This window comes from Nelumbo nucifera, chromosome 5, assembly GCF_055504915.1.
Source record: "Nelumbo nucifera cultivar China Antique chromosome 5, China Antique-T2T, whole genome shotgun sequence".
Lineage (NCBI taxonomy): Eukaryota > Viridiplantae > Streptophyta > Magnoliopsida > Proteales > Nelumbonaceae > Nelumbo > Nelumbo nucifera.
Window position 1 is genome coordinate 7,474,603 of NC_142653.1, and position 24,456 is coordinate 7,499,058.

At 37.7% G+C, this 24,456-nt stretch overlaps 3 protein-coding genes across 6 annotated transcripts; 2 read left to right on the forward strand and 1 right to left on the reverse strand.

Annotated features, from left to right (window-relative positions):
- The first annotated feature begins 2,735 nt into the window (after window positions 1–2,735).
- On the forward strand, window positions 2,736–9,714 carry SAT32 (interferon-related developmental regulator family protein / IFRD protein family). 2 transcript variants are annotated; one of them, XM_010274131.3, is made up of 13 exons: window positions 2,736–3,044; window positions 3,405–3,561; window positions 3,682–3,762; window positions 4,073–4,155; window positions 4,243–4,364; window positions 4,472–4,582; window positions 4,785–4,894; window positions 4,983–5,295; window positions 5,373–5,450; window positions 5,550–5,600; window positions 5,696–5,782; window positions 9,035–9,112; window positions 9,342–9,714. In XM_010274131.3, exons 1-13 carry the CDS (start codon window positions 3,035–3,037, stop codon window positions 9,387–9,389), a joined length of 1,329 nt encoding a protein of 442 aa, XP_010272433.1. In that variant the 5' UTR covers window positions 2,736–3,034; the 3' UTR covers window positions 9,390–9,714. The 2 variants fall into 2 exon arrangements, with proteins under 2 accessions (XP_010272433.1, XP_010272442.1); XM_010274140.3 differs by having other exon boundaries at window positions 5,714–5,782.
- A 3,928-nt stretch (window positions 9,715–13,642) lies between these two features.
- On the forward strand, window positions 13,643–16,733 carry BT4 (BTB and TAZ domain protein 4). 3 transcript variants are annotated; one of them, XM_088888082.1, is made up of 6 exons: window positions 13,643–13,893; window positions 14,800–15,093; window positions 15,202–15,332; window positions 15,437–15,743; window positions 15,885–16,198; window positions 16,417–16,733. In XM_088888082.1, the coding sequence occupies exons 2-6, from the start codon at window positions 14,845–14,847 to the stop codon at window positions 16,550–16,552; spliced, it is 1,137 nt and encodes a 378-aa protein (XP_088744208.1). In that variant the 5' UTR covers window positions 13,643–13,893; window positions 14,800–14,844; the 3' UTR covers window positions 16,553–16,733. The 3 variants fall into 3 exon arrangements, with proteins under 3 accessions (XP_088744208.1, XP_088744209.1, XP_088744210.1); XM_088888083.1 differs by having other exon boundaries at window positions 14,803–15,093; XM_088888084.1 differs by lacking the exon at window positions 13,643–13,893 and having other exon boundaries at window positions 14,952–15,093; window positions 15,168–15,332.
- Window positions 16,734–17,615: 882 nt separating this feature from the next.
- Window positions 17,616–22,585, reverse strand: LOC104608201 (formin-like protein 6). Its single transcript, XM_010274121.3, has 4 exons — window positions 20,892–22,585; window positions 20,603–20,802; window positions 19,156–19,397; window positions 17,616–19,053 (listed from the first exon to the last, which is right to left on the reverse strand). The coding sequence occupies exons 1-4, from the start codon at window positions 22,568–22,570 to the stop codon at window positions 18,259–18,261; spliced, it is 2,916 nt and encodes a 971-aa protein (XP_010272423.3). The 5' UTR covers window positions 22,571–22,585; the 3' UTR covers window positions 17,616–18,258.
- Window positions 22,586–24,456: the final 1,871 nt, after the last annotated feature.

The following is a 24,456-nucleotide window of genomic DNA, read 5'->3' on the forward strand; positions in this document are numbered from 1 at the left end:
CAACCCAGCCATAGTCCATCCTCATAATAGCATGTGTGTTTGCTTCAATTCAAGTTTGTCCAATTTCTTTTTAATTTTAATCAATGATGATGTTCTCGTTTCTTTGACTTAAGATGATCCCATTTGTTTTCAAAGTACTGATACTAAAAAATCTTTACTCTTTAAATTTATAATTACTGATACATACATAAAATACATATATAGCCCTAACATTAACCTGACCTGATCTACTTAACTATTTTGAGCTCTGTTTGCCCAATACAACCCCAGACTACATCATCATCATCCATGTTAATGATGGATATAAAATGCCCCAAATATTGTTGTGTGTACATTGAATCTATATTATTAGGCAAAACTTATGGCAGTGAATTAATGATAATCTTCATGTTTATAAAATGGCATCTTTAATATTGTTAAAGCCTTTGATATAATTGGCAATTGTATTATGTAAAATATAAAACAATGAAAAATAAGTAGATCATTTTTTTTAATAAGATTTATTATATTTTTTTGCCCCAAGACTAAATACATAAGTGCCCCCTTCAAAAAAAAAAAAATTAATTGTTTATAGCTGGTGAGGAGTCGTTCAATCAATTTAAAACCCCTAAAGTTGTTATAACCCCCAATTATTACATTCTTGTAGGCGTGTGTGCCCAATCCGGAGCATGCCATGTTGAGCTGCCAACCGGGCTATGACAGCTTGGGCCAATTTTATGGGCCATGCCATGCTAACCGTTGGTCTGAATCCATAAATCCAGCATGGACTGAGTTCGACTTCGGTCAATGCAAGTTGGTGCTCACACCGTTTGAACAATCTCTTGCAATCTTGCATTGGGAATATCTCCCCATGAAATAAAGCACACAAGTAGAGAGATATTCCCAATGCAAAGCTGTAAAGATTTTTTGAACAGGCGTTTGCACTGAACGAGGTCGAACTTATACTTGGCATATCTCAGTACTACAGCACATAGGTGGCCTAGCCCATAACATCGAGATCAGCTTCAATCAATTGAAGGCCCATTCGAACAACCTTTACAACCTTGCATTTGGAATACCTCCGTACCTATGCACTTTGTTTTTTGGGGAGATATTCCCAATGCAAGGCCATAAAGTCTGTTCGAACGGGCCATGCTCTAACTAAAGTCGAGTTCCATTACATCTATAATCAAACCTATTAACGGCTTAGCGAGCAGAGTGTTAGAACTTAGAAATTTAAAGGGTATTTTACACAAAGCAAAGTTTGAGGAACTAAGAGTTAACAACTCCTAAATACACAAAGGTTACTTGTAATTCATGATATTATAAAAGCGAGTTACAGATTTGGTAATTGGATCATGGTTTTAAAAGGCGACTAAGGCGAGGTGAGAGGCGTACCCCTCAAGGCAAGGCGGCCAAATTTCACTTGGCCTTAGTAGCCTCAATCTCAGAGCAAGGGGCGTAAGCCTTAGTTTAGTGGGGCATATGCCTTTGTCCTTTTGCCTCAATTTACATAAGGCAGTAGCCTTAAGTTAAAGGGGTTTTGGGTGGGGAAAATTGGATTTTAGTATGGGTAATTTTGGAAAAAGTAAAAACCCCAAAATGTAGGATTTCCAGCGACCAAAATCTTTTTTTTTTGTCTTCGTTTTTCAATCGAACTCAAGAAGACTGAACTCGTTTCTCTTCTACTGTTCTCTATTATATCTTCTTTATTCTACTTCTCAGGCCAAACTCAAGATTCAAGAAGACAAGAATATTAGACGAAATCAAATCGTGCGACTAAGTACATGTCCTCCTCCTCCTTCTTGAATCTTGAGTGCAGGTTCTCCTCCTCCTCCTCCTCCTCCTCCTCCTCCTCCTCCTCCTTTTCACTTTTTCCTTTTTTTTTTTGTCTCAAACTATCAGCTAGGTCGGGCAGCAGATTTGTGGGAAGTGGTGTTAGTGTGCTACTTTCTTTTAATTTCACTTTTGGATAGTAAATGTTGTGATAATTGATAGATTTGTTCACAGGCTGAGCTTTGGGCCTGACTTATATTGTGTTGGGATCGGACTTCAGGCCGGGCTCATTTAAATTTTGGCAAAAGCCAAGCCCAAATCCAACCCATGAATAGGTCTAATAATTGTAACTGATGAGATGCTTGGATAGATATTACCATGTTATTATAAATTCATAATATATATTGAACCCGAATCCGTTTTATCATCTTCCATGATGAGCTCTTGTTACAACCGTCAATGAAATTTTATCATGAAAGCCATAGAAATGAATTTAATTTATTTCAAGATTTGTCTAAAACTTTCGAAAAATTTGAACAATCAACAATTATTAAACAAGCTTGAAAATATCTAATTCATAGTTTATATAAATAATCTAAAGATTTGAACAATCAACAATTATTGAATCATTGATACCTCAAATGATAAATAATTATATAAAACTTCAATTATTTATTTTTTTATGATTTTTAAGTTTTTAATTTGAGAAACCGCCTCGACTCGCCTCTTCACTTCTATTTGAAATTGTCAATCTCCGATTCGAATTCGGATTTTCAGACACCGTTGGCCCGTTGGCGTTAACTTGGAAAGGGTGGAAAAACGGGAACTATCAAGTAAAAATCGGGAAAAGACAAAAGTAAACAAGGAAAGCAGATAACCACTTGCATTGGCTGAGGTTTGTATATCCAGTCCGAAGAGGGCACATGAAATCTGGACCGTCCGTTCAATTTTATGGTCAATTTTGCGCTTGAAAGACGACCAGACGTTGATATTTCTAATTTATTCACAAAGAGGGCTGGAAGTTGGAAGTTGCCCTAAAGGCCAGAAAACCTACATCTCTCGTCACGCTCGACTCTGATTTCCCTTTTCTCTCACTTCATCTTTGAAGAAAAATTTCTTAAAATCTCCGATGGATGCACCTTTCTCTGCTAATATAGACATCGATCCGTTTTCTTTCCTGCGAATTCTGTTGTTCTTCAGTACTTTCTACCTAAGAGCTTATTTTCTTCATTGTGATATTCCTCAATCTCAGCAACCTTGTTTCTAACACACGACGACGATGGGTAAACGTAAGTGAAATCTCTAATTTTTCTCTGATATGTGTTTTTTCCCTTTCTTATTATACCATTTCTGATTTGGTTTTTGTGAGTTCGTATTTTTCTCCACCGGTAATGTCAAAATTTAGGGTTCCGTCTTATAAGAAAGACAAATAAGAAAACGCAGATTCGTATCCTTGTGATTAATCTTGCAACTTGAATAACAGAATTTTTGTGTCCTAGTTTTGTTTAAACCGTTTCTTTTGATATTTATTGTGTTTATATCATGTTCCTTTTGAATTACCAATAACTAACTTTGGCAAATTTATGAGTTCGTTGTCAGTTGGTTTTCATGTTTCAATTTCATCTGTTCTTCGTTTTCTGTCCATGCAGGTAGTAGTCAACGTAAAACCGCATTATTGTTTGAAAGTGACGACGATGACACTTTGAGTTCTTCGTCGACAACAACTTATGACTCGCAGGCGCAGGAGTCTGATAAACTGAGCGACTCAGGATTGGAACAATGTCTTGATAAATTGTCTGAAAAAAGGTGTATACTTTACTGTTTTAATGTTTATTACCGTTTAAACCTGTTTGCTTATTGAATTATTTGTTAATGCTTTGTGTCCCCTGCTGGAATTGATTTTTTTTCCCTTTTTTCTTGACAAAGGGGTTCCACTCGAGAATCGGCTTTATTGTTTATTATCGATGCTTTTACCAATAAGTTGCAGCATCAATTCGTTGAAAAGAAGTAAGTGAATGTTATTTATTGTATTCTCAATTCTTGAAGCGAGTAACCATTGATTTTAAATCTTTCAGAGTTTTCCATGTCAAGTCTGTAGGACCCTTCTATAACTGACTTTATCTATGGTAAACAGCATGCATGCAACAATCCATATTAACACATGGATATGCACAGGCAGATACATATGCATGCTAGTATTTATGTGTCTGTATATGGACTTGTAATGTATTGCAAATTTACCCCCATGGCCAAATTAACTCTGCTAAGTTACACGACATTCTTATGTTTCTGCTACTTCTATGACAATTTCTTGCAGCTGCATTACTTTACTGCACCAGTGCCTCAATTCCATAAAAAAGGGGTCTAGCAAAGAGATATCCTTAGCTTGTCGTGTTATTGGTTAGTGCAGTACTCTTTTTTTTTGTGGCATTTGTTTTTTCATCATTTTTCAGTTTGTAACCATCATTTTCATATTCTGCTCTGTAGGATTGCTGGCTATCACAGTTGGTTGTGGCAATAGTGCAGCAGCACACGAAATCTTGGAAGATTCAATTCCTCCCCTTTCTCAAGCTCTTAAATCTGGATCTGATCCATCGAAGATATCATCTGTAAGTATGACTTTGAAAATTTGTATATTTTGAAATCCATAGATTTCGGCTGCAGAAAAAATCTGATAAACAATCTGTTGGTTTTTTGGATTATATGAATTTGTTAGATACTGGACTGTTTGGCTGTTATCACTTTTGTTGGCGGAAATGTTCCAGAGGAGATTGAAAGATCAATGCAAATTATGTGGCAGTTTATTTATCCAAAGTCAGGTCCTAATGTACGTAAAAATGCACCATAATTTTATTACTGAAAGCCTCTGATCATATACTTGATAGCAGTATAATGATTTTGGTCCTATTAACTGACAGGCTTACACCACTGGTGTTTTAGTTTTTTTTCATTTTATTTGAAATTGCAAATTTATATTTTGTCCTCCTTATTTCAATTTGAAACTGATTTTGTTGTCTTTTACTTCTTAGGTGAATGCGTCCAAACCTACAGTGCCTGTATTAACAACTGCAATATCTGCTTGGTCATTTCTTCTTACAACCATTAGTGGATGGAGAGTTAATTCAAAAATCTGGCAAGAGTGAGTTCAATTTCGACTTCAATAACACATCTTTATTGTTTGATGTGAATCTTTAGTTATTACTCATGATTTTTGCAATCTGGTGCAGTTCAATTGCTCATTTTTCAGGTCTACTTGATAAGGATGATCGGTCAATTCGCATTGCATCTGGTGAAGCAATAGCTCTTATTTTTGAGATTGGACAACTAGAGAAGTTCTCTAGTGAAGCTAAGGTTTCTAGTCAAAGTTCAGTTCACGAAGGGAATAATTCTCGGGAAGGATGTGCATATATACAAGGATTGAGGGGTAAAATCTTAAATCAAGTGAGAAACCTTTCTGTGGAGGCAGGTGGTAAAGGTTTAGGCAAGAAAGATCTCAACAGCCAGAGGAACTTGTTTAAGGATATCACTGATTTTCTTGAGGTGTTGTTTGTTGAAATAATCACATATTATTAATCATGTCGAACAGAGCTGTGATCCAGAATTTGAATCAATTTCAGGATGGCTACTGTCCAGAAACCTCAATGAAGATAGGAGGAGATCTACTAAACACTTCAACATGGTCTCAGTTGATACAGGTATAATTTTTCCTACAATTGTGCTCTTCTAATATCATTTAAATTTGGCTGGAAAGTTCCAGAGGTTTTCTAAAATTCTTTAATTTCTATTTCCAACAGTTGAACTTTCTGAAGCATTTTTTGGGAGGTGGATTTACCAAGCACATGCTGGTCAGTTTTCTTTTCCAAGTATTTGTAATTTCTTGAGTTAATATGCTACTGTCTTTCTTTACTTCTATATTTTACCAATTATATTGTTTAAACAGGAAAATGAATTTCTCCAGGATGTCTTTGAATTCACTCCAAGGGGAAAACATGTAGGAGCTGAACATATTATGTCAAACAGTGAAAAGGTTGGATTCTGTTTTCGTTGTGTATTTATGGTTTGAATATGTTTATGCTGCTTTTATTTATCATGCTTCAGGTGTTTATATATTCTTAACCAAGATTTTGATCGTTAAATAAATATTGATATTTGCTATTGTTTTCTGAATGTTTGGATTTGGGATACATCTGATGATTTCTGAGCATTAATTTTGTAAAATCAATATTATTCTTTTTTGCTTTCCAGTTTTTAGAACTGGATGTATGCCATCTTTATGCTCATTGTTCTTTTCTGTTACTTATCCATGTCTTGAAACATTCCTGGCAATGGTATGTTTTTGCTTTTTGTGGCCTTTCCATGTATAAATGATGACTAGGATAAACAAACTCATTGTGTAATAAGCAAACAAATAAACAAACATTTACTTACTATCAATGAACATAAGATACCATGTTGAAAATCAGAAAATTGTTGGTGGAAGGAGACTCTAGGCTGACCGTTAGCTGGCTGCAGAGGGAAGATTCTAGTCTGTGGAAGTTCTCAAATGAAAAAAGGAAAATCAACCAGATAACTCAAAACATGCAAATTCAGGTTCAGTGGGCCAAGAGGAGTGCCAATTCTCTAGCAGACTCTTTGGCCAAACAAGGGGTGGGAAGATCAAATCTTTTTTGGGCTCTGTTGTAATCTGACCTTTAATGTTAGGGAGGGTTAAGAGTTTTTTACCCCTCCCTTCATATTTTATTTTTCTATAATCTTTTTTCTTAATAAAAGTTGTTGTTATTGATAAAAAAAAACATAAGATACCATGTTTATGTAAAAGAATCTTTACTGGTATTACCTTTTTATGCAACTCTACTAGTGTATAGGAATGGAATAAATAAGAGACCAACTTTTCTATGTCCCTTCAGTTGATTTTGATAAAGGGCTGGGATTTTTCATAATACAATCCATATTCTAGTTACATGTGGAAGAACTAGCAATTTTTTGCACTTCTAGAATTGTATGCAGAATTGTAAGTTGCTTAATGATTGCCTACCTCACTGTGAGTTCAGACTTGCAATGGGTCATTAATTTTAATTGATTAAGGAATTTTCTATAACTAGTTATTATAATTATATTACAAATTTGGTCTAGTTAACTTTCACTGGAAACAAAAGAGAGGAGGACGCAAGAAGAAGAATGGAGAAAATTAAATAAAAGGGTTAATTATCAAAAAATGGGGAAAATGAAAAAAAAAGGATTGACCTGAAACTGCATGAAACAATGAAAAGCGGCCCGAAGAGCTTATCGTTTGACTCTGGGGTTTCTTCTTAGGAATCACATTGTGGTGAGGCAATGATTAATCATTGACTAGTTGAGCTTCGAAAACAATGGTAGTATTCCTTTCATGCTAGGAAAACACCAATATAAGGGAATAAAAAAAACAATATCAGGGAATAAAAGAACTTAAGAAGAATCCACACCCTAATTTAAGGATACAAAATTCTTGTTTTTTAATCAGTAAATAATAAGAATCCACACCACATACAAATGTTAGCAATAAGCAATCTTCACTTATGGGCTCTGATGGAGTTTGCACCATGCCAGTGTTTTAAAAGCGCAAGGCACAGTGGCCAATTTGAGCCTGAGGTGCAAGGCGAGGCGCGCACATTTTTTAATCAAGGCACAAAAATACAAAAAATGCTAAAAAGTTGAAAAATGTCAGAAAAACAAAAAAAAAGCCAAAAAATGCAAAAATAAAAAATAAAAAAAATATTAAACATAATATTAATAAAAAAATATAAACTTAAATTTTAAAATAAATGTTTTAAAAAACCTATTATCAAAAATTAAAATACATAAACATAACATGTAAAGCATATTCAAATGAGAATTTATAAGAAAAATCAAACATATAAAACATTTTCAAGCATGTAAAATCCACAATCTCATTTTTTCCTCAATTGCATTACTTTGATTAGCTAATGTGATGTAAAACATATTACGTTCCTGATTCTACGAGCCACCTTTGTGCCACACCCCAGCCGTTAGGTTCAAAAATAGAAAAAAAGTGTTGAATTTTCAAAAGGTGCACGCCTGGGCGAACCAGGTGTGTGCCTTTTGAAAGGGCTGCGCCTAGGACCATGCATGCATGAATCATCACATATACAAACGTTTTGTTTTGAATTTATTTTAATGTTTTAAAAATAGAAATTCTCTGTTTTATTTAAGATCATAGGAAATCACTTATCAGTAATCTTTAGTTCTTTACTCACCTATCCCCATTTATCTCCTACAGTCTTAGGAGGAATCACCTGTCTTTTATGTAAGTAGTTTGCCTTAAATCATTTAATAAAGTAAACTAGTAAAGTGGTTTGCATTAATTCGTTCCCACTTGGTTTCACACCTAAATCCACTGTTACAACTCACTTTAGAGGCAGATTCTTTCAAACAATTGGACTTGCTAGGTGTATAATTGGAGATATTTGGTTGTTCAAACTACAATCAAAATTCCAGGGAAGCATTCATTATTGTCTGTTTTTTAGTGCCATTTTATTCAGTTATATGCTTGATATTATCCTGTTCAAGGAGCCACTGCTTAGTGTAATCTCAGGCTGACAAGTGTGAGACATGGATTCAAATCTGAGAGTGTCCACTTTGTGCAAACATGCCAAAAGTTTGGTCTGTATCCAGTCAACTCCTCCCATGACCCCAGATAGCTGGGAATCCTGTTCAAACTAGCTCTTAACATGTAGCTGTTCCAGTTAATAGAAACCATTACAGTGACGGTGTAATGTTAGTGTCTCTTCTGTCACCGAGGCTATTCAACTGTCACCTCAATAATTTTTAGCAATGAATTGTTTCGTAGAAGAAAAAGGTACCATTTTTGATATGAAGCGTGGATGGAATCAATATCACTGTGTAATGCTCTTCTAATTTCATGTAATATTCAACATTTTTATTGCATGGTTTGGTCGGTAAGGTATTATGAAGCACATGAGGCAGTTGACTTTGCAATTTCCATTTTAAATGACTTGATCGAGTTTCTGCTAGTACAAGAGCTGGAGTTTTTACTTGGAATGTTTTTCTTCCCCATCTATTAGAAGAATTTACATGGGAAGGTCAAATAAAATAATTCAATACACAGCTTGTATAACTACAAGAGTTTATTTATTTCTTTTATTGGTTAGAATTAATCTGTTAATTCTTTTTCTTCTTTTGATGAGGACCTTCAACGGTTCTCTCTTATTTCCTCCAAAATAGCGATTCTTATCTTTTGGCTTATATGCAATCTTTGCAGAGGTTGTACAAATCCCCAAATTCTATCGTCAACAAGGCAAGAACCCAATTATTGAACAAGCAGCGAATGATATCTCAGGTAATTTCAGATCAACCAGTTTTGCATGATTAATAGTTTAATACTATCTTTTATCCTTGTTGCCATCACCTTTCAACGTATGTGATGTGTGGCAGGTTATTTTAACTGTTTGATGTGACCCAAGATATATATCTCCCTGAAAATTAGCCTGTTCAAATGATCCTAAAACCATCCAAATAATGGTGTAATGTTGGAATAGTATACCAATTGCTTTATGTTTTGGTTGCAGGGTAGGAACGTGGGGCACTTTGCTGTTGGTGTTGGAATTGAGGAATGATTTAGAGTGAAACCAACATTGGATCTCAATGGAAAGCTTTTTATATGAAAATGTTATTAGTTGATTTTTGGTCCTTTTTTTACCTTTCACTCTGAGAGAACTTTGTAGTTGGAAGCATTCAAACAACACAGATTTGCTTATTCTTTTTATATTATCATCGGAGAGAGTCAATAAACAGAAGATTGTTCTGTTAATGGTCAATGTGACTGGGAGTTGTATCTGTGCCGACTGCCTCTTATGTTAGACTTGTCAGTTGTGACATCGATAGTTGTCCTTCGTTAAACTAATGATCAATTGGTTGGTTGGTCAACATTTTAGGAGTTCACTATTAGCGCCCCCAGCTTTGGTGTAATCTAATATGGCTTTTGAAATCTTCGGTTCATAATGTGAATTACCCGGAGACATAATTCTCTCCCTCTTTTAACTTTTTTGGTTGATGTAATATTAACAAAATAAAGAGTGAAAACTCCAAATGTCTTAGACTCTTAGATAAGGATTCAATTATAGTTGATTAAAGGATTGAGCCATTCGGCAATCTATTCTTCAAGAACCATCAATTGAGCAACAGTTGCAGCAAAAAAAAAAAAAAGACTGCGTTTGAGTGTAGTGTAAATGCGAATCGATGCAAAGCTCCATCATTGGTTTATGCGTTTGTTTTCATTGTAAAATCAGACCAGTGTAAAATTCTACACCTGGTCTACTTTTTCAGCTGTTTGTTTCCAATGAAAGGTTTACATCGAAAATCGATATAAATCACTCTTTCGGTTATTTTTTTCATCGTAAATTAATGTAAATGATACATCGATTCACTGACTTTTAAACCAATGGACTGACTTTTCAATTGATTGACTTTTTCAGTAAGGATTTTTCCACCGCAATTAAACGCAGCCTAAAGGAAAAAAGTAGGCAGTAATGTGTTCGTTAACTTGAAATGACGTCGTGGAAACACCACATTTCTCAATCGGTGTTCTAGAGAAATGATGACACGATTTTGAAGTCATATTCCAGAATAGAAGCATAGTGTTCTTTGTAATGTTTTCGAACCAAACATGATCCTGCGGGAACAACGATGCCAAACGGGGCTTGGAGACCGATCCATAACACCCCAAAAGGTAAATTAAAGATAGGTCATAGGTACCCTGTACTTTGGGGGTAGTGACAGATAGGTATTCAATTGCAACACTTGAGTACCTTGAACTCTCAGAAATAGACACTGGGTCCATCCCTTAGTATTCCATCAGCTAAACATTAAGTAATGTCAAAAATACTCTTCTCGTGTATTTTTGTGATCATTCTACGAAGTAAAATCATCACCAAAGAATGCTGTCGTTGGAAAATTTGAATATGTTACTTGTTGTCCATGTGAAAATGTCATCATGGGGAGATGTTCGGTTACCTAAGAATGATTTCAGAAATTAATGAGAAGAGTATTTTTGATATTATGCAATTTTTAATTGACGGAATACTAACAGATGGTCCCAAGTGTCTATTTTTGAAAGTTCAGGGTACTCAAGTATTGCAACTGTAAGTTCAGGATACCTATCTGCCACTACCCCCAAATAAAACGGTACATATTTGTAATTTACCATAAAAAATAACATTCTGAAACCTTTCTTCAATGCTCAAATTTGTACCATTGTACGTCATAAAAGAGTGCTTATTGATATTGAAAAATTCTGAAACTAGCATAAAAAAGCATCAATACTTATTATTTTGGGAAAATTATAGCCAGAGAGGGCTGCATATTTAAATTTACGCTCTAGGTTGGTTTAGAAAGCAACAAAACTCTGATAGCCGGTTGTACATTTCAAATTATAAAACCCCTACTATGTCATTGGAGGCTTATGTGGTTGTTGCCAACATAGCACTCTTAATCCATGTTGGGCACACTAAAAAATTTATACCAAAATTAAGACATCTATATCTCGATCTCCCGCTCCCTTTGTCTCACCCACTCCCTCTCCCTCTCATTCTCGCTCCCACTATCTCTCGCTCTCATAGTCATCTCTTGACCTCCCACTGTCTCAACTTTGGTCTACAGCCAAATCAAAATTTGTCTCTCTCATTTTCCTTCAATCTCTATCATTCTCCCTTAGTCTTTCTCCCACTCCCTCCCTCGTTTTTTTTTTTTAATTTTCACAGAAACTTATGTAGTACTAATCAAACTGTACAAGTTATAAGTTAGTCAAGGGACCAACAACTTGCATATTCAAATTATAAATTTCTATCAAGTTGGTGTAAATTTCATAGCCAAGAGCTTCTTATGAATTTTTATCAAATTGGGCTGAGGGAGTTGGAACCATACCAAGTTGGTCTTATGTTCTTTAATACGATCTACTTAGTACCATATAAGTTCGTAAGAAAAATAATAAAAAAAGAACTAAAGAGGAAGCGGGAAAGAAATTGAGAGAGAATGATGATAGAGATTGAGGAAGGAGAGATCGACTGAGAGAGAGAGAGAGTGAGGGAGAAGGAGAGATTGACCAAGAGAGAGAAGGAGGGAGAATGAGAGATTAAACAAGAAACAAAATAAGAGAGATTGAGGGAGAACGATAGATTGACAGCGATAATGTAAAACCCTTTTCTCAAATCACACAAACGATAGATTGACAGCGATAATGTAAAACCCTTTTCTCAAATCACACAATCATTGAATAGGGAAATACAACTGTAAGAGTGAAGAGTGGGAAGGAGATCGAAAGACAAAGGGAGTGGGAGAGAAAGTGAACCCTATTCTTATTTTCAAATAATCCATGCTGTGTCTAACATGGATTAAGAATCTCATGTTGGCAACAACCACATAAGCCTCCAATGACATGACAGGGGTTTTTATAATTTGAAATACATAGTCGATTATCAGAGTTTTGTTGGTTTCTGAACCAACTTGTCGTGTCAATTTAAATGTTGAACTGACTCTCACTATAATTTTCCCTATTATTTTAGTTTCAATCAATCAATGCGCACCTTACCACCAAGGAATGGAGAACTATTATTATTAGTATTAGTATTATTATTTAAACATGATATCATGACCCTAAAAAGTGAAAACAGATAATATCATCTGTATCGATACTTTCAGCCATGACCATATCATGTGTGTCAAAAACATTATCCCATACCTCTCTTAAAATTGCCCATCTTTAATTTTTTTCGTTGTATTAAGATTGTTTTTCTGTAACTCTGCATTTTGAATACATTAAACGTTGCATGGAAATTGTTTGGGGCTTCAGAGAGATCGAACCTAGGTACATCCTCCTTTGGTTGGATCTCATCTGACTGTTACCTTCCCAATTCAACTTCAGACAGTGCTTTAGTTTAAAGTTTAGACAATGGCTAATCTTGCTCCTTCGAGATTCTCAGTCCAAGTCAGTGTTACTCTAATGGTAATGGATGACTTTAAGAGTCGTAATTAAAGTCTGTGGTATCGGTCTCTGATCGGATCCAATCAAAGTGATGATACAAACCATTGGGCGTCCAAGTAAAGAAATTTAACGTAATCTTCCTTCTTCGAGCAATTGAGCTATATATTCTAGTGGATTTCTTGTTCAACAGGGCATCAATCGTCCTTAAGTTTGACATACGTTTGCACTGAACCGGCATACAGTAGATTGCGTACAAAATCAATTGTGTTAAACAAAGTGAAAAATTTCAGGGAGGTTTCTTTACGGAACATCCTACAAAGTTAATCCTTTATTAATTTTATCCCTTCTCCTTTCGGTTTCACAGCTCACAAGTCCTTTCGCAGACACGTTAGGTGAATCATGGTGTCCATGCCCTTTTAATTTAATTTTGGAATGAGAAGTCGTCTAATAGAGATAGGAAATGGGTTTCCGCCATTGCCCGTAATCCTGATCAATCCAGCAACTTTTAAACTGAACATCATAATTCTGTTCTGGGTCGTGTCGTTTGTCTTAATTAGAATATCATAATCTCAACGTCTCCTCCTCAACTGGTGTCGACCGGCAAACCTTCTGTGTACAGTTAGCTGTTAAGTTTGTTGGGCTAAAGCCTAAAAATTGTTAAAAACAGTTTTAAGAGGCGCGTGAACGATGAACAGAGACGGAGCGATATACCGGTCTATCTACAATTACACGTTTCGGTTTCGTCCGATATCTGCGCCTACGGAACTGGAAATAAAAGGCTTTTAATTAATTTCGTACCCTTCGTCCATTATCGTCCACTAATCTTCTTCTCATCCATCTCTCTCCTTCTGGGTCTTTGCTTTTCTTTGTTCGACTTAAAACCACGCAATCATCATCATCATCATCTTCACCTGGGCACAACCGCTTCCAGCCTCTGAGACTCGCCCCATTTCTTTTCCTCCTTTCACACTGTGAAAGGGAGGATTAGAGGTTTGGGTTCTTTGAGGCCGGTAAGGGGTTTTAGGATTTCTTTTTTTCTAGCCTTATAGATTCACTGATCGTAGGATCGAAAGAAGGGAGGTGATTCTCTTGAAGCTTCTTTCAGGTTTCATTTGAATTAGACACAACAACAAAGCACGAGGGTTTGTAGTTTCTTTCACTTCTCTTCTGTCTCCCTTTTTTTTTTTTTTAATTTTTGATTCCCTGATCTTCATCTTTAAGCTTCCCATTCCCAAACCAAAAGCATGGTCTCTTTTTTATTTTTGACTTGTCAAAGTTCTTCCGGCATCATAGAAATTGCCTTAATTTGAATGTGTCCAATGGTGTGAAAATGAACCAAGCATATGTACTGACGGTTGGATTGGGATCTGTTATCACTGGCGATTGGTAGAACATAGCGTTCTCCGTGTTGATCAGTAATTCTAGATCAATCATGCATGTCTGGGCTTGTGGATCAGGAATGGAGTCTGGGTCTAAAGTCTGTCCTGTCAATCCAAACTCAAGATGCCAATCCAACGCACGTGATAATTCACGAAATTAGGAAAGAAAAAGGAGCATAAAAAGAACTGAGGACCACGTTGGTGACGAGAGGTTGACGGGTCGGGATCTGCTACAAACTAGCCAATCAAGAGTGAACACGTCATGAACCGTCATAGACCCGTATAATTTTTGTTCTTGATTCGGCTTCGTAACGAACCCAGATTTCCTACTCCAGTTTTAGACCCCCTCGCCCTACCTACAGTAAGTGTGGGTAGTGAGTAGTGGGCAGGAAATTGGGTTTGCTTCGTAACCCATCCCGTGTGACTTTGTTTGTAGCATATCGAGAAAGAAGGTTGTTGGACCCGAACCCGAATCCACTCCGCCTCAATTTTCCATAATGATTAATGGCATTGGCATGACATGCAACCGTTGGATCGAAAATCCAAATCAACGCTATCAATCTTTATTATGATATTCATCACGTCACGTGGCAGCTGACCATATCATATCCTTTAGTCAAACCGAACGATGTGTATTGTGTAACATTAATACTGTAATGTAATGTGCAGCAGGCTGCAGATCCAAAAATAAACAAACAGATAAAGAACACAAAGATGGATTGCCAAGTCATAGAGAAGGTCTCCTCGGCGCCGGCGGCACCTCCATTTACTGGGCTACCGACAACTAGCTATGACCAGAAAGAGAAGGTTCTGAATAAAGATGGATCACCGGTGAGGGGATACAGCCTTGTTACTACTTGCACCAGAAACATGTGGGATCGCCTCTTCCATGAAGGCTATAGAGCTGATGTGCGTATTAGTACAGATGATGGTGGTGATATTTGTGCACATGCCGACGTTCTCGTGAGTTCTCTTTCTACATTAACAAACTACGTACTGTTCCTGTTTCTTTTCATCCAATGTTTTCCTTGTTATAGCACTGGCGACATTTCATCATCGATCTGCCAACAGGGTATGGCTTCTCCTGTGCTGAGGAACATATTAAGGCATACCAAAGGCCGTGGTCGTCAGCGATCAATTTCCATTCATGGTGTCCCCCACAAAGCAGTACAAGTGTTCATTCGATTCCTGTACTCATCCTGGTATATAATGTCTTCCAGCAACCCGGCCAGATGACTAGAAATTAATATACTCACGATTTCGAGTGATAATTTCTGCTCTTCACATTGATATTTTCTGCTTGTAGTTACGAGGAAGAAGAAATGAATGAATTTGTACTGCATTTGTTGGTGCTGTCACACGCATATGTGGTTCCCCAATTGAAGCGAGCATGTGAGCTGCAACTAGAGAGGAGTTTACTCGCTACAGAGAACGTAGTAGATGTGTTCCAGCTTGCACTATTATGTGACGCTCCTCGTCTCAGTATCGCGTGTCATCGTATGATCTTGAAGAACTTCAAGGCTGTTATTTACACCGAAGGATGGAAGGCAATGAAGCAAAGTCATCCAAATCTAGAAAGGGAAATTATAGAATCAGTGGTTGAAGCTGCTTCGGTGAGATTTCTTTCTCATGGTAGCTCATCAGAGTAATGGATATATATAGAATCAATGGTCGTGGCTGGTAAATGATAACAGTGAAAGTTGGGCTCCCAACCCTTTTATCCAACCTCTCAGTATGCTTAGTTTTTGTTGCAGAGAAAGCAAGAAAGGATGAAAAAGGTTGAAGAGGAGAAGATCTATTTACAACTATACGAGGCAATGGAAGCCCTTGTTCACATATGCAGAGATGGATGTAGAACAATTGGGCCCCATGACAAAGTTCTCAAGGGGGACCAGCCACCCTGTACGTTTTCAGCATGCAAGGGGCTTGAGTTGCTCGTCCGTCACTTTGCTGCTTGCAAGTTGAGAGTTCCAGGGGGTTGCATCCATTGCAAGAGAATGTGGCAGCTCCTCGAACTTCACTCCCGCCTCTGTGCCAACTCCGATGAGTGCAGGGTTCCCTTGTGCAGGTGTTCTCCCTATCAACTTTTCCCTTCTTCTATTATGCTTTCTTATGGCTTCAATGGATCAATCATCTGGTTGTTCCTATCCTTTTCTTTCCTTCTTCTTTTCCTCTTTAAGCAAATGTCTCTTACTTTCTGAGACTAATTAATGCACTTCTAACTTTATAATCACCAGTCACTTTAGTTAAAATTGTTACTAAAACAAGAGCTTTCTGCCATTGCAGGAACTTCAAGGAGAGATTGCAGACACACAGCAAGAAAGATGAAATTAAGTGGAAAATTTTAGTGAGGAAAATTCTAACTACAAAGAGATTCGGTGGAGGCCAATTCTTTTCACTCGAATATGCTGTCTCTACCTGAGATAATGGACCTACCGGTCTAGTTTCCAGTTTTGCCTTGAATTCTACGGCCTAAACTTGTATAAAAGAATTTGTCAAAACCTCTGTTTTTTTTTTTTTTGTTTTGTAAGAAGAGTACAAATATAAATATGTACTGTATAAATACATACAAAATAATATAAAATAGAAGATTTTGCGCTCTACGTATTTGTATTTGTACTCCTTGCAAATGGAGCAATTAAAGAGCCAAAGAATCATTTTACGGAATTCTCACTTTGATCTTTATTTACGGAAGTGGGATAAATGTCATGCGTGTGTTGTGTGTGTGTGAGAGAGAGAGAGAGAGAAACATCGTTTAGGACATTTTTAACTTCACGAGTAATAAAAAGTTAAGAAATTACTTTGGCCAAAAGTAGCTTCAACTGATGATTGCAACCATATCATGTCCTCCTGGTGGAGAAGAAGGGCCCGACCGCTAATCGGATTTTGGGATGCGAATTCCCACGAATCTTTAGTCTTGACCACACAAAGCGATTTCAGTTTCAGTGGTTTATACGACTGGACAAAACAATCAGTGTATTCTTTTTAGCTTGATCAAATCTATTTTCTTAAATGGATCCATACATTCCATCAGCAAAAGAGTAAAGTGGTTCTCAAACAAAATCAAAATACGAAATAATCGTAATTTCAAAGATGCCAATTTCCCTTCCGATATTCACATCTGAGAACTAATGGGGACTCAAATCGATCCCAAAAGTCATTGATTGGAAAGTGGGGTTTTTCTAATTTTGATCTCAGACTTCATTGAAAAAAAAAAACCACTTAGATACATTAGGCTTCTGTTCTCTGCGATCACAGGCTAGAGATATAAAGTGAAGATGGTGAGGACTGTAATTTAGTGTAATTTCCATCCATCTAAATTTTCCTGCTAACTGTGTAGCAACCTCTTTTTCTTACTCGGGTGGAATACGATTCACAGTAGGAACTGCATGATGGTGGAGCTTTGCTACCAAATTGCTGCCTTTAATTGAAAATAAATGTTCAAAAAGAAAGCAACAGAAAAAGAGTAAAGCGCTTTGAAACGATTTTTCTCCATGACTGTTGGAAGATAGATTTATTGGTTCAACAATATACAAAGAAGAGAGGGAGAAGTATTCATCCCTTGCACGATATACCAATAAAATCCCTCCACGAAATAACAGCTAACCAACAGCTAGTCTACTCACAATGAATTATTTCAACAACTACATTGAACCACAAAAAATAAGTGATCCCAAAATTCAAGGAACATTCCCCTTTTCCTAAATAAATTGGCTGAAAGATTATTATATCTTTAACTTTAACTGTGTCATTGTTACTCTAGTAGTTCATACTTGACGATAAAATGTGAAACAGTCCCGACTAGTTTCATGTATCTCGTAGAGCTTCCTGTTGGGTGTAGGATTTTGATGTGACATCTGAGTTAACTTCAATTTCTATTAATGGATTCTTAGGTCTCCAGACTCCAGTCTGCAAACGTTATGCTTCTTTAGTTTCCATGCAGTTTGTTTTTCTTTTCCCTTTTGGAAGCACCACCTATAACTTAAGAGGATCCTGTCCATTTTGTGGGGGAATTTATCATCACTCTACATAGCCAGCTTCCCCACCAAAAAAAAAATGATGTGCAACGATAGGGTCACTGTTTAATTGGTTCCTTTCTGAATGCCATTTCTTCACAGGGTGCACGTGTTAAGGTGACGAGCTATCTTCATCTGAACTTCCATCTTGTCTAGTATTGTATCTGTTAAGAACTGGTAATGAAGCACTAGAAGATATCCGAAATGATCTGGCAGAACCCACCATTGTCCTCTCCTGCATCTGTCCAACTTCTTTACAAACTTGGTCCAACACAGAGAGGAAATCTCTTACAATCACAAAAATTCTGAAAGGATGGGCTTCTTCCCTTGCTGTGTCTCCATGAAAGTATTCCGTCACCTCTTTTACAAGGCATAGCACCTTTCTTTCGTCACTTCTGACTCTAATGATCTCCTCTTCAGCCTCCTTGAGGAATAGTTTCATTGCTTCAAAGAAGTTCCCCTGCGTATTTGATTTCTCATATTGCAAAACAGACCTGACTTTTTCAAGCCCCATTTCAAGTTTTGATACATAGCTGCTTAGGACATCTGAGTCCATTCCCGCTGCCTTTTTCACGTTCCCAAGTTCTCTGCTCAGTCCAGCCACAACCTGTAAACCTTGCTTCCGGAAATCCTCATCCTTTACTTTTGGGGACATCTTAGTAGGAGGGTTCTCCACTGCGGGGTCAGAACCTGAACCTTCTGACCTAATAATCTCCTGCACTACAAAGTGGAGCAATGTTGTCTTTCCATCAATACCTTTTACATCTACTAGTTTCAATAGTGTATCCAGCTTAAAAGCTCTAGCATCACCACGGTTGGTGCCAACATTCATCCGGTTCCCTGTTTTGAGAACTGCTTCCAGAAGTTTGAGGAATAGCCGGCTGTTCTTCAACTCTGCACATGCTGCCTGTCAAAGTGTCACAACAATGAATTCCATTTCATGAATGACCGTTGTTACTCAAGAGTAATACCGAGTAGAAATGATTTAGGAGTTTTCAGGCAACAATACCTCTAAGGTTTCAAAGGACTTTCTCAAGTATTTTACTTCTGCCTCAAAATTGGCCCTGTACAACATTGCATCAACTCTTTTAAAAGCAAATGGTATATCCAGCACCGTCTTGAGAAATCGCTCTGCAGATCCTAGTTTTGATATGTCACCATTGTAGTTCCTCAGTTTTAGTTCTTCTTCCTTGGTTGGGGCCATCTTTACCAGAGTTTCCAAAAGCTCAACACCCAAACCATCAGGGTTACCTGTTACACCATAACATAAATTACATTTTTTGTCTACTTTGAAAGGATTCTTCAACAAGCAAGAATCCTGTTTGTAATATACCCGTTGATATTAATACTTGATTTTTGTAGTTCACATACCACAGATCTATACTGCTTACTAACATAATAGCACCATTAATTAATGATGGGACTTACCTTTCATATAAATGATGTCCACAAAAAATATAAAATGAAGGCAGATTGATTTGTTTCACTTTTACACAACAAGTGCATAGGAAATGATACCAATCAAACATTTCCTGCATAAACAAAATGCAGATCTATTGCAAAATCTGGATAACAAAAACTGAGAAGAGGCAAGTTCACCATAAGTGTTTCTTTGGAACACAATCACTTACCAGGTAAGAGAACTGATTAAAAATGAACATTGATGAAGAGTAATTGTTATGAACAAATAAGAAGCGCAGTAAAAAATGTGGAGGCTATTCTTTGAATTATAGTAAACAATCCATTTTCAGTTGTTTGTGGAGAAAATCCTTCAGTAGCTTGTGGTGACATGTTATGGTTCTTTGGGTTCTCTCTATTTTCTTAGTTAACCTATCTTTTCTTGATGACTAAGTACATGTTTATATGAATGACAGGGGCTCAATAAGCACACAACTTATGCATCTAGAGACTTCTCGAATGTTAAAGCACCAACATAGTTGTGGCTGTTTAAGTTGGGTAATCATGGTGATGTAATTTGGGATATCTATTGCACTTGTAATTAGGATTGTCAATGCAGATAACTTAAGCAAGTGATTGTAAGTTAAAATTCATTGCAACCATCTTTGATGTCACTTCCACTTATGTGCCTGAAGTTTGGGATTGATTAAAGAAACTAATAACCTGATTGATTTAGAATGATGTGTTATGAGTTGTATTATCTTGGCCCAGCCCCTAGGCATTGCTTGTTGCAGATGTCCTATAGAGGACAGTTTTCTATGCTTTGCAGAAGATATCATGTGTCCTAAGATGTCTACTTCTATGGGACTATGAGTTCTAGTAGTAGTGGAATAGTGTGAGTCTCTCTCGCTCTCTATTACAAACTAGTAATTGTCTTAAGCCATATGTATAACTACCATATAGGAAATATATCCATGTCTTTCTTTTATGGATGAATCATAGACTACAATTAAGGCCCGTATCACTGGGCAGACATGGGAGAAGACCAGGCAACATACCATCTAAGAGTGCCTCAGAGACCTCATCTCTTGTTACGTTTAATGCTCTCAGAAGTATAGCTATATTCTGTGACTTCTTTGGGTCCAAAACCCTGTTCTCCTGTTCGACGGGAGGGAGCACACTTCTTCTAGTCGCTTCTTTCTGAACCGAATTTGCTGAATTGCAGCCAAAAAGAGTCTCAATCATGTTTTCATTTAATCTGTAAACAAGTGACATGATGATTAAGATTAAAAACCATACAACAGGGGAACAGCACAGAGTAATCAAGTCTATTAACATGCTACTTACTGAAATGAACTTGACTTTAATTGGTCCCACACCATGGCTCGATCTGAACTTGCCCGTACTTTGTCCCAGTGCAATGGCTTCAACCTGGGCTTTGCCCCATCTATATCATTGCCTGCATTGAGTTGCTCGGAAGAACAACCACCTTGAGTACTTTCTGCATTTGGTACTGCTATTTTTGTCTCAGTAACAACCTTTGGAATAGGCAACTTAGGTTGAGGCCTAGACAATGTCTGAACGGGAATCGACGCCGATACCTTTGTTTCTGTAGGTCTTCCTTTCCTAAGCACTGCTGGTGGTGGAGGCGGTGGCGGGGGTGGAGGTGGAGGTGGAGGTGGAAATTGTATTTTAGATGACATTGGTGATGGATCGTTGATTGACTGAGGACGAACCAAATTTTGTGGCGGAGAAGGTGGAGATGGAAACTTCGCCCTCCGCTTGGGAGGCGATGGTGTTTTAGGTTGACCATCTTGAACTTGGTACTTTTGTGGTGGCGGTGGCAACGGCGGTGGGGGTGGGGGTGGTGGAGGAGGAAGAGGTGCTAGTGCAGGTGGCATTGATGGTACGATGGTATGTTTGTCATCAGGAGAAGACATTGAAAGACGTGATTTGGGAGAAGACCTCCGAGAATGAGGAGTAGAACTACTGGCACTGGTGAGGCTTTTGGCATTCATCGCCAAAGTGGTGGTTGTGGGAAGAATTTGACGTGTAACAGATGTGCAAGGACTTCCACCGTTCCCAACTGATGAGCCCTGGGGAGTATAATATGTATCCTCATCGGATGACATGGCAGCAGGGGGTGAAGTCCTCCTTGGAGACCTGGCCAGCGGCGGGAGTGGCTGAAGGTCGGGGCTTGGACGATGCAGCTCCGACTGATGGATCGAGATTAGCTTGTTGTTAGGGGAAGAGCTTGCTCCATTGGGCTGATTGCGTCCTCTCCCATTCGAAGGCTCCACAGTCCCGAGGTAGAGAAAGTCTGAAGCAGAGGCTGTTGATTCTTGTAGAAACGGTCGGGAATTCCCTCGGACAAGCTTCCGAGATTCAACAGGGTGTTTTGCCCGGTGTCGGTACAGGAAGAATACCAATGCGGAGAGCATACCCAAGGTGGCAATTCCAACAGAAATTGCAATAGCAACCTTCTTTGTTGGGCTGGCTTGCTGTGTTGCTGCAGTTGCAACGGGGCCGGAGATGTTATTGGAAGGAGGAGCTGTATTGGTAGTCTGGGTCTGATCCGGGGTTGGACCAGTGGGTACCTCTGGGAAGAAGGGCTCATCTGGGTTAGGGAAAGCCGAGCCTCCTGGAGGTGGAGGCGGGGGCTCTTCGTCCGGTGGAGGAGTGGAGTCGACCGGAAACAAGGGCTGGTGTAGAATTCTTCTGTGAGCATCCGTGCTCAAGTTTTGAATTCTGGGCACCCCTCTTGACGGGTGAATTATGGAAGGCAGAGTCAAAAAAATAAACAAAAAAAGATTGGGACAAGGAACTTTCATTGCTGTTAATTGTGCTTCTTCTTCTCCTCTGATTGTTTTGTTTTCTTTTTCTCTCTCAGTTACTGAGTCTAAGCCCTGCTTTTTGGAGTTTGCTGGCTGAGAGAGTGGAACTGAGGAGAGGGAAGCCTCTCTCTCTCTCTCTCGGCACGCAGCAGTAAGATCTAGATGCCCGGCTGACGTCAGGAGAAGCCGCATTTTTCTACGATGAGTTTGTGGAGTATGTATGTTATGGGCTGAATGCCACGTGGTTTTAAGAATCTGCTTTTGCGACTTTTTTGGGGGTGATAGGTGAGATGATTTGGAATTTATTTATTTTTATTCTTTGAATTCATGCATTCTATGTTTTAGTGGGGGAAAATGACTGCGTTAACCTCAGCCTATTCCTGCCCTAATTTTCCACATCTTTGGCTGGCACCAGGGAGACAGACGTCCATTAATTATTCTCAAGAGTTCACTTATGTTGTTTATTAGCTGCTTCTGGTATATGAAAAGGGAAAGTCAATTTTGTCCAGGTAAAGTTTCCACAAGTTACCCTTTCGTCATTTATTTTGTGAGAAATGGTATTTCTCCTGTTATGGGGGGGGGTATTTGGGTCAATTTAGTTCAAAGTGGCTTTATATAAATAACAAAATAATTTTATTTAACAGATAATAATAAGGATAAGAAGAAAGAAAAAGGTGGAAGGCATGGGAAATTGGAAATAATCCGACAAAACGCAGTCGGCAACACATGGACCCGTTTGGATCACCGTCCACTGAAAAAACCACTTGTTGAACCAGAGGAAAAGACATGTGGAATAGAGTCACTGACTCTTCACTGCGGTAAAGTCGGGTCAGATCGCTTACTCACAAATCACAACATGAAGATAAGAAGAAGAAGAAAAAGAAAAAGAAAAAGAATGAACTCTGAATCTCTCTGATCAAATATAATTGGGGATTGCTTTTGGGGTAATGATGTCTCTCGTACTCCTGTTGGAGATAGAACGATTGATGGCTGATGGGGTGGTGGTGGGGGTATCCGATGTCTATAAAATAGCTACTTTGCAAACAAACAAGCCGTTGCGATGCAAAATTGAAAAAGAGAAAAGAAAAAGGAGGGTGAATGGTTTGTTTGTTGGGTCATAGGGATTTGGGAAGGAGAGAGAGAGAGAGAGAGGAGGGATGTGACATTATTGTTAAAACAACATAAGCTTTTATAACAATCCACCGACCAAATTGCCTCATTGTGTTGTGTTGCTGCAGCAGTCCTCTTTCACACGTTGGAGAGCATTTTGCTTAAGGTTTCCCATCCCAACTTTCCCTTTTCCCATCTTTTAATCTTTATTCAGTTCACAAGCTAAGCATCTAGTTCTGGCCTTTTGCATTAATTTTTATGCAAATTTTCTTATATAACATCTCCATCCTTTACGGTTAGGTGTGTCAATGTACCGGTTTTGGGTTGGATTTCATCCAAATCAAAATCTATTTGAACGGATTGGACGGATCAATAAGACATTAAATTTGGATGAATTGGACGGATCAATATGACATATTGGATTAGACCCGATCCATCCATAATGAATTTATATTGGATTGAGTCAATATCTAATCCATCAATAGAAGATAAGAACATAGGTGTCAATAAACTAGATTTGAGTTGAAATCAATCTAAATTAATAGGAATTTAAACAGATTGGGCAGTCCCTGGACTGGTCCAAAATGGTCATTGGACTGGATTGGACCAAGTCCATTTGTAATGGACTCACATTGGACTGGACTGGATTGGACCAAATCCAGTCCAATTGACACCCCTACTTATGGCCATGGGAGATTCGATTGGGGGAATTGGTTTATTTTCTTATTTATTTATGTCATGGATATGGAATATCAAGTAGAAAATATTAAGGTCATTACTAAGACACCCCCTCTGTATTTCAAAATTAAAATAAAAAGTAATAGAAAAATTAAAATAAGAATAAGGAGGGTAACTGAAATAAAAAAATCTAAATATAAAAGTAAAATAGAGAACAGATTAAAGAAAAATAGTTTTATTGTCTTTTTCTTTTCTTTTTTTAATTTCTTTTACATTTCTTTGTTTTTTGT

Coding starts and splice junctions, on each gene's coding strand:
- SAT32 (XM_010274131.3), top strand. Junction 4,583..4,784: donor ATCCAAAGTCAGGTCCTAAT/GTACGTAAAAAT, acceptor TTTACTTCTTAG/GTGAATGCGTCCAAACCTAC. Junction 5,296..5,372: donor ATATCACTGATTTTCTTGAG/GTGTTGTTTGTT, acceptor AATCAATTTCAG/GATGGCTACTGTCCAGAAAC.
- BT4 (XM_088888082.1), top strand. CDS start 14,845: ATGGATTGCCAAGTCATAGAGAAGGTCTCCTCGGCGCCGGCGGCACCT. Junction 15,094..15,201: donor GTGCACATGCCGACGTTCTC/GTGAGTTCTCTT, acceptor ATCTGCCAACAG/GGTATGGCTTCTCCTGTGCT. Junction 15,744..15,884: donor CAGTGGTTGAAGCTGCTTCG/GTGAGATTTCTT, acceptor TTTTTGTTGCAG/AGAAAGCAAGAAAGGATGAA.
- LOC104608201 (XM_010274121.3), bottom strand. CDS start 22,570: ATGCGGCTTCTCCTGACGTCAGCCGGGCATCTAGATCTTACTGCTGCG. Junction 20,803..20,891: donor TTAAAGTCAAGTTCATTTCA/GTAAGTAGCATG, acceptor ACTTGTTTACAG/ATTAAATGAAAACATGATTG. Junction 19,398..20,602: donor CTCTGAGGCACTCTTAGATG/GTATGTTGCCTG, acceptor ATGGTGTAACAG/GTAACCCTGATGGTTTGGGT.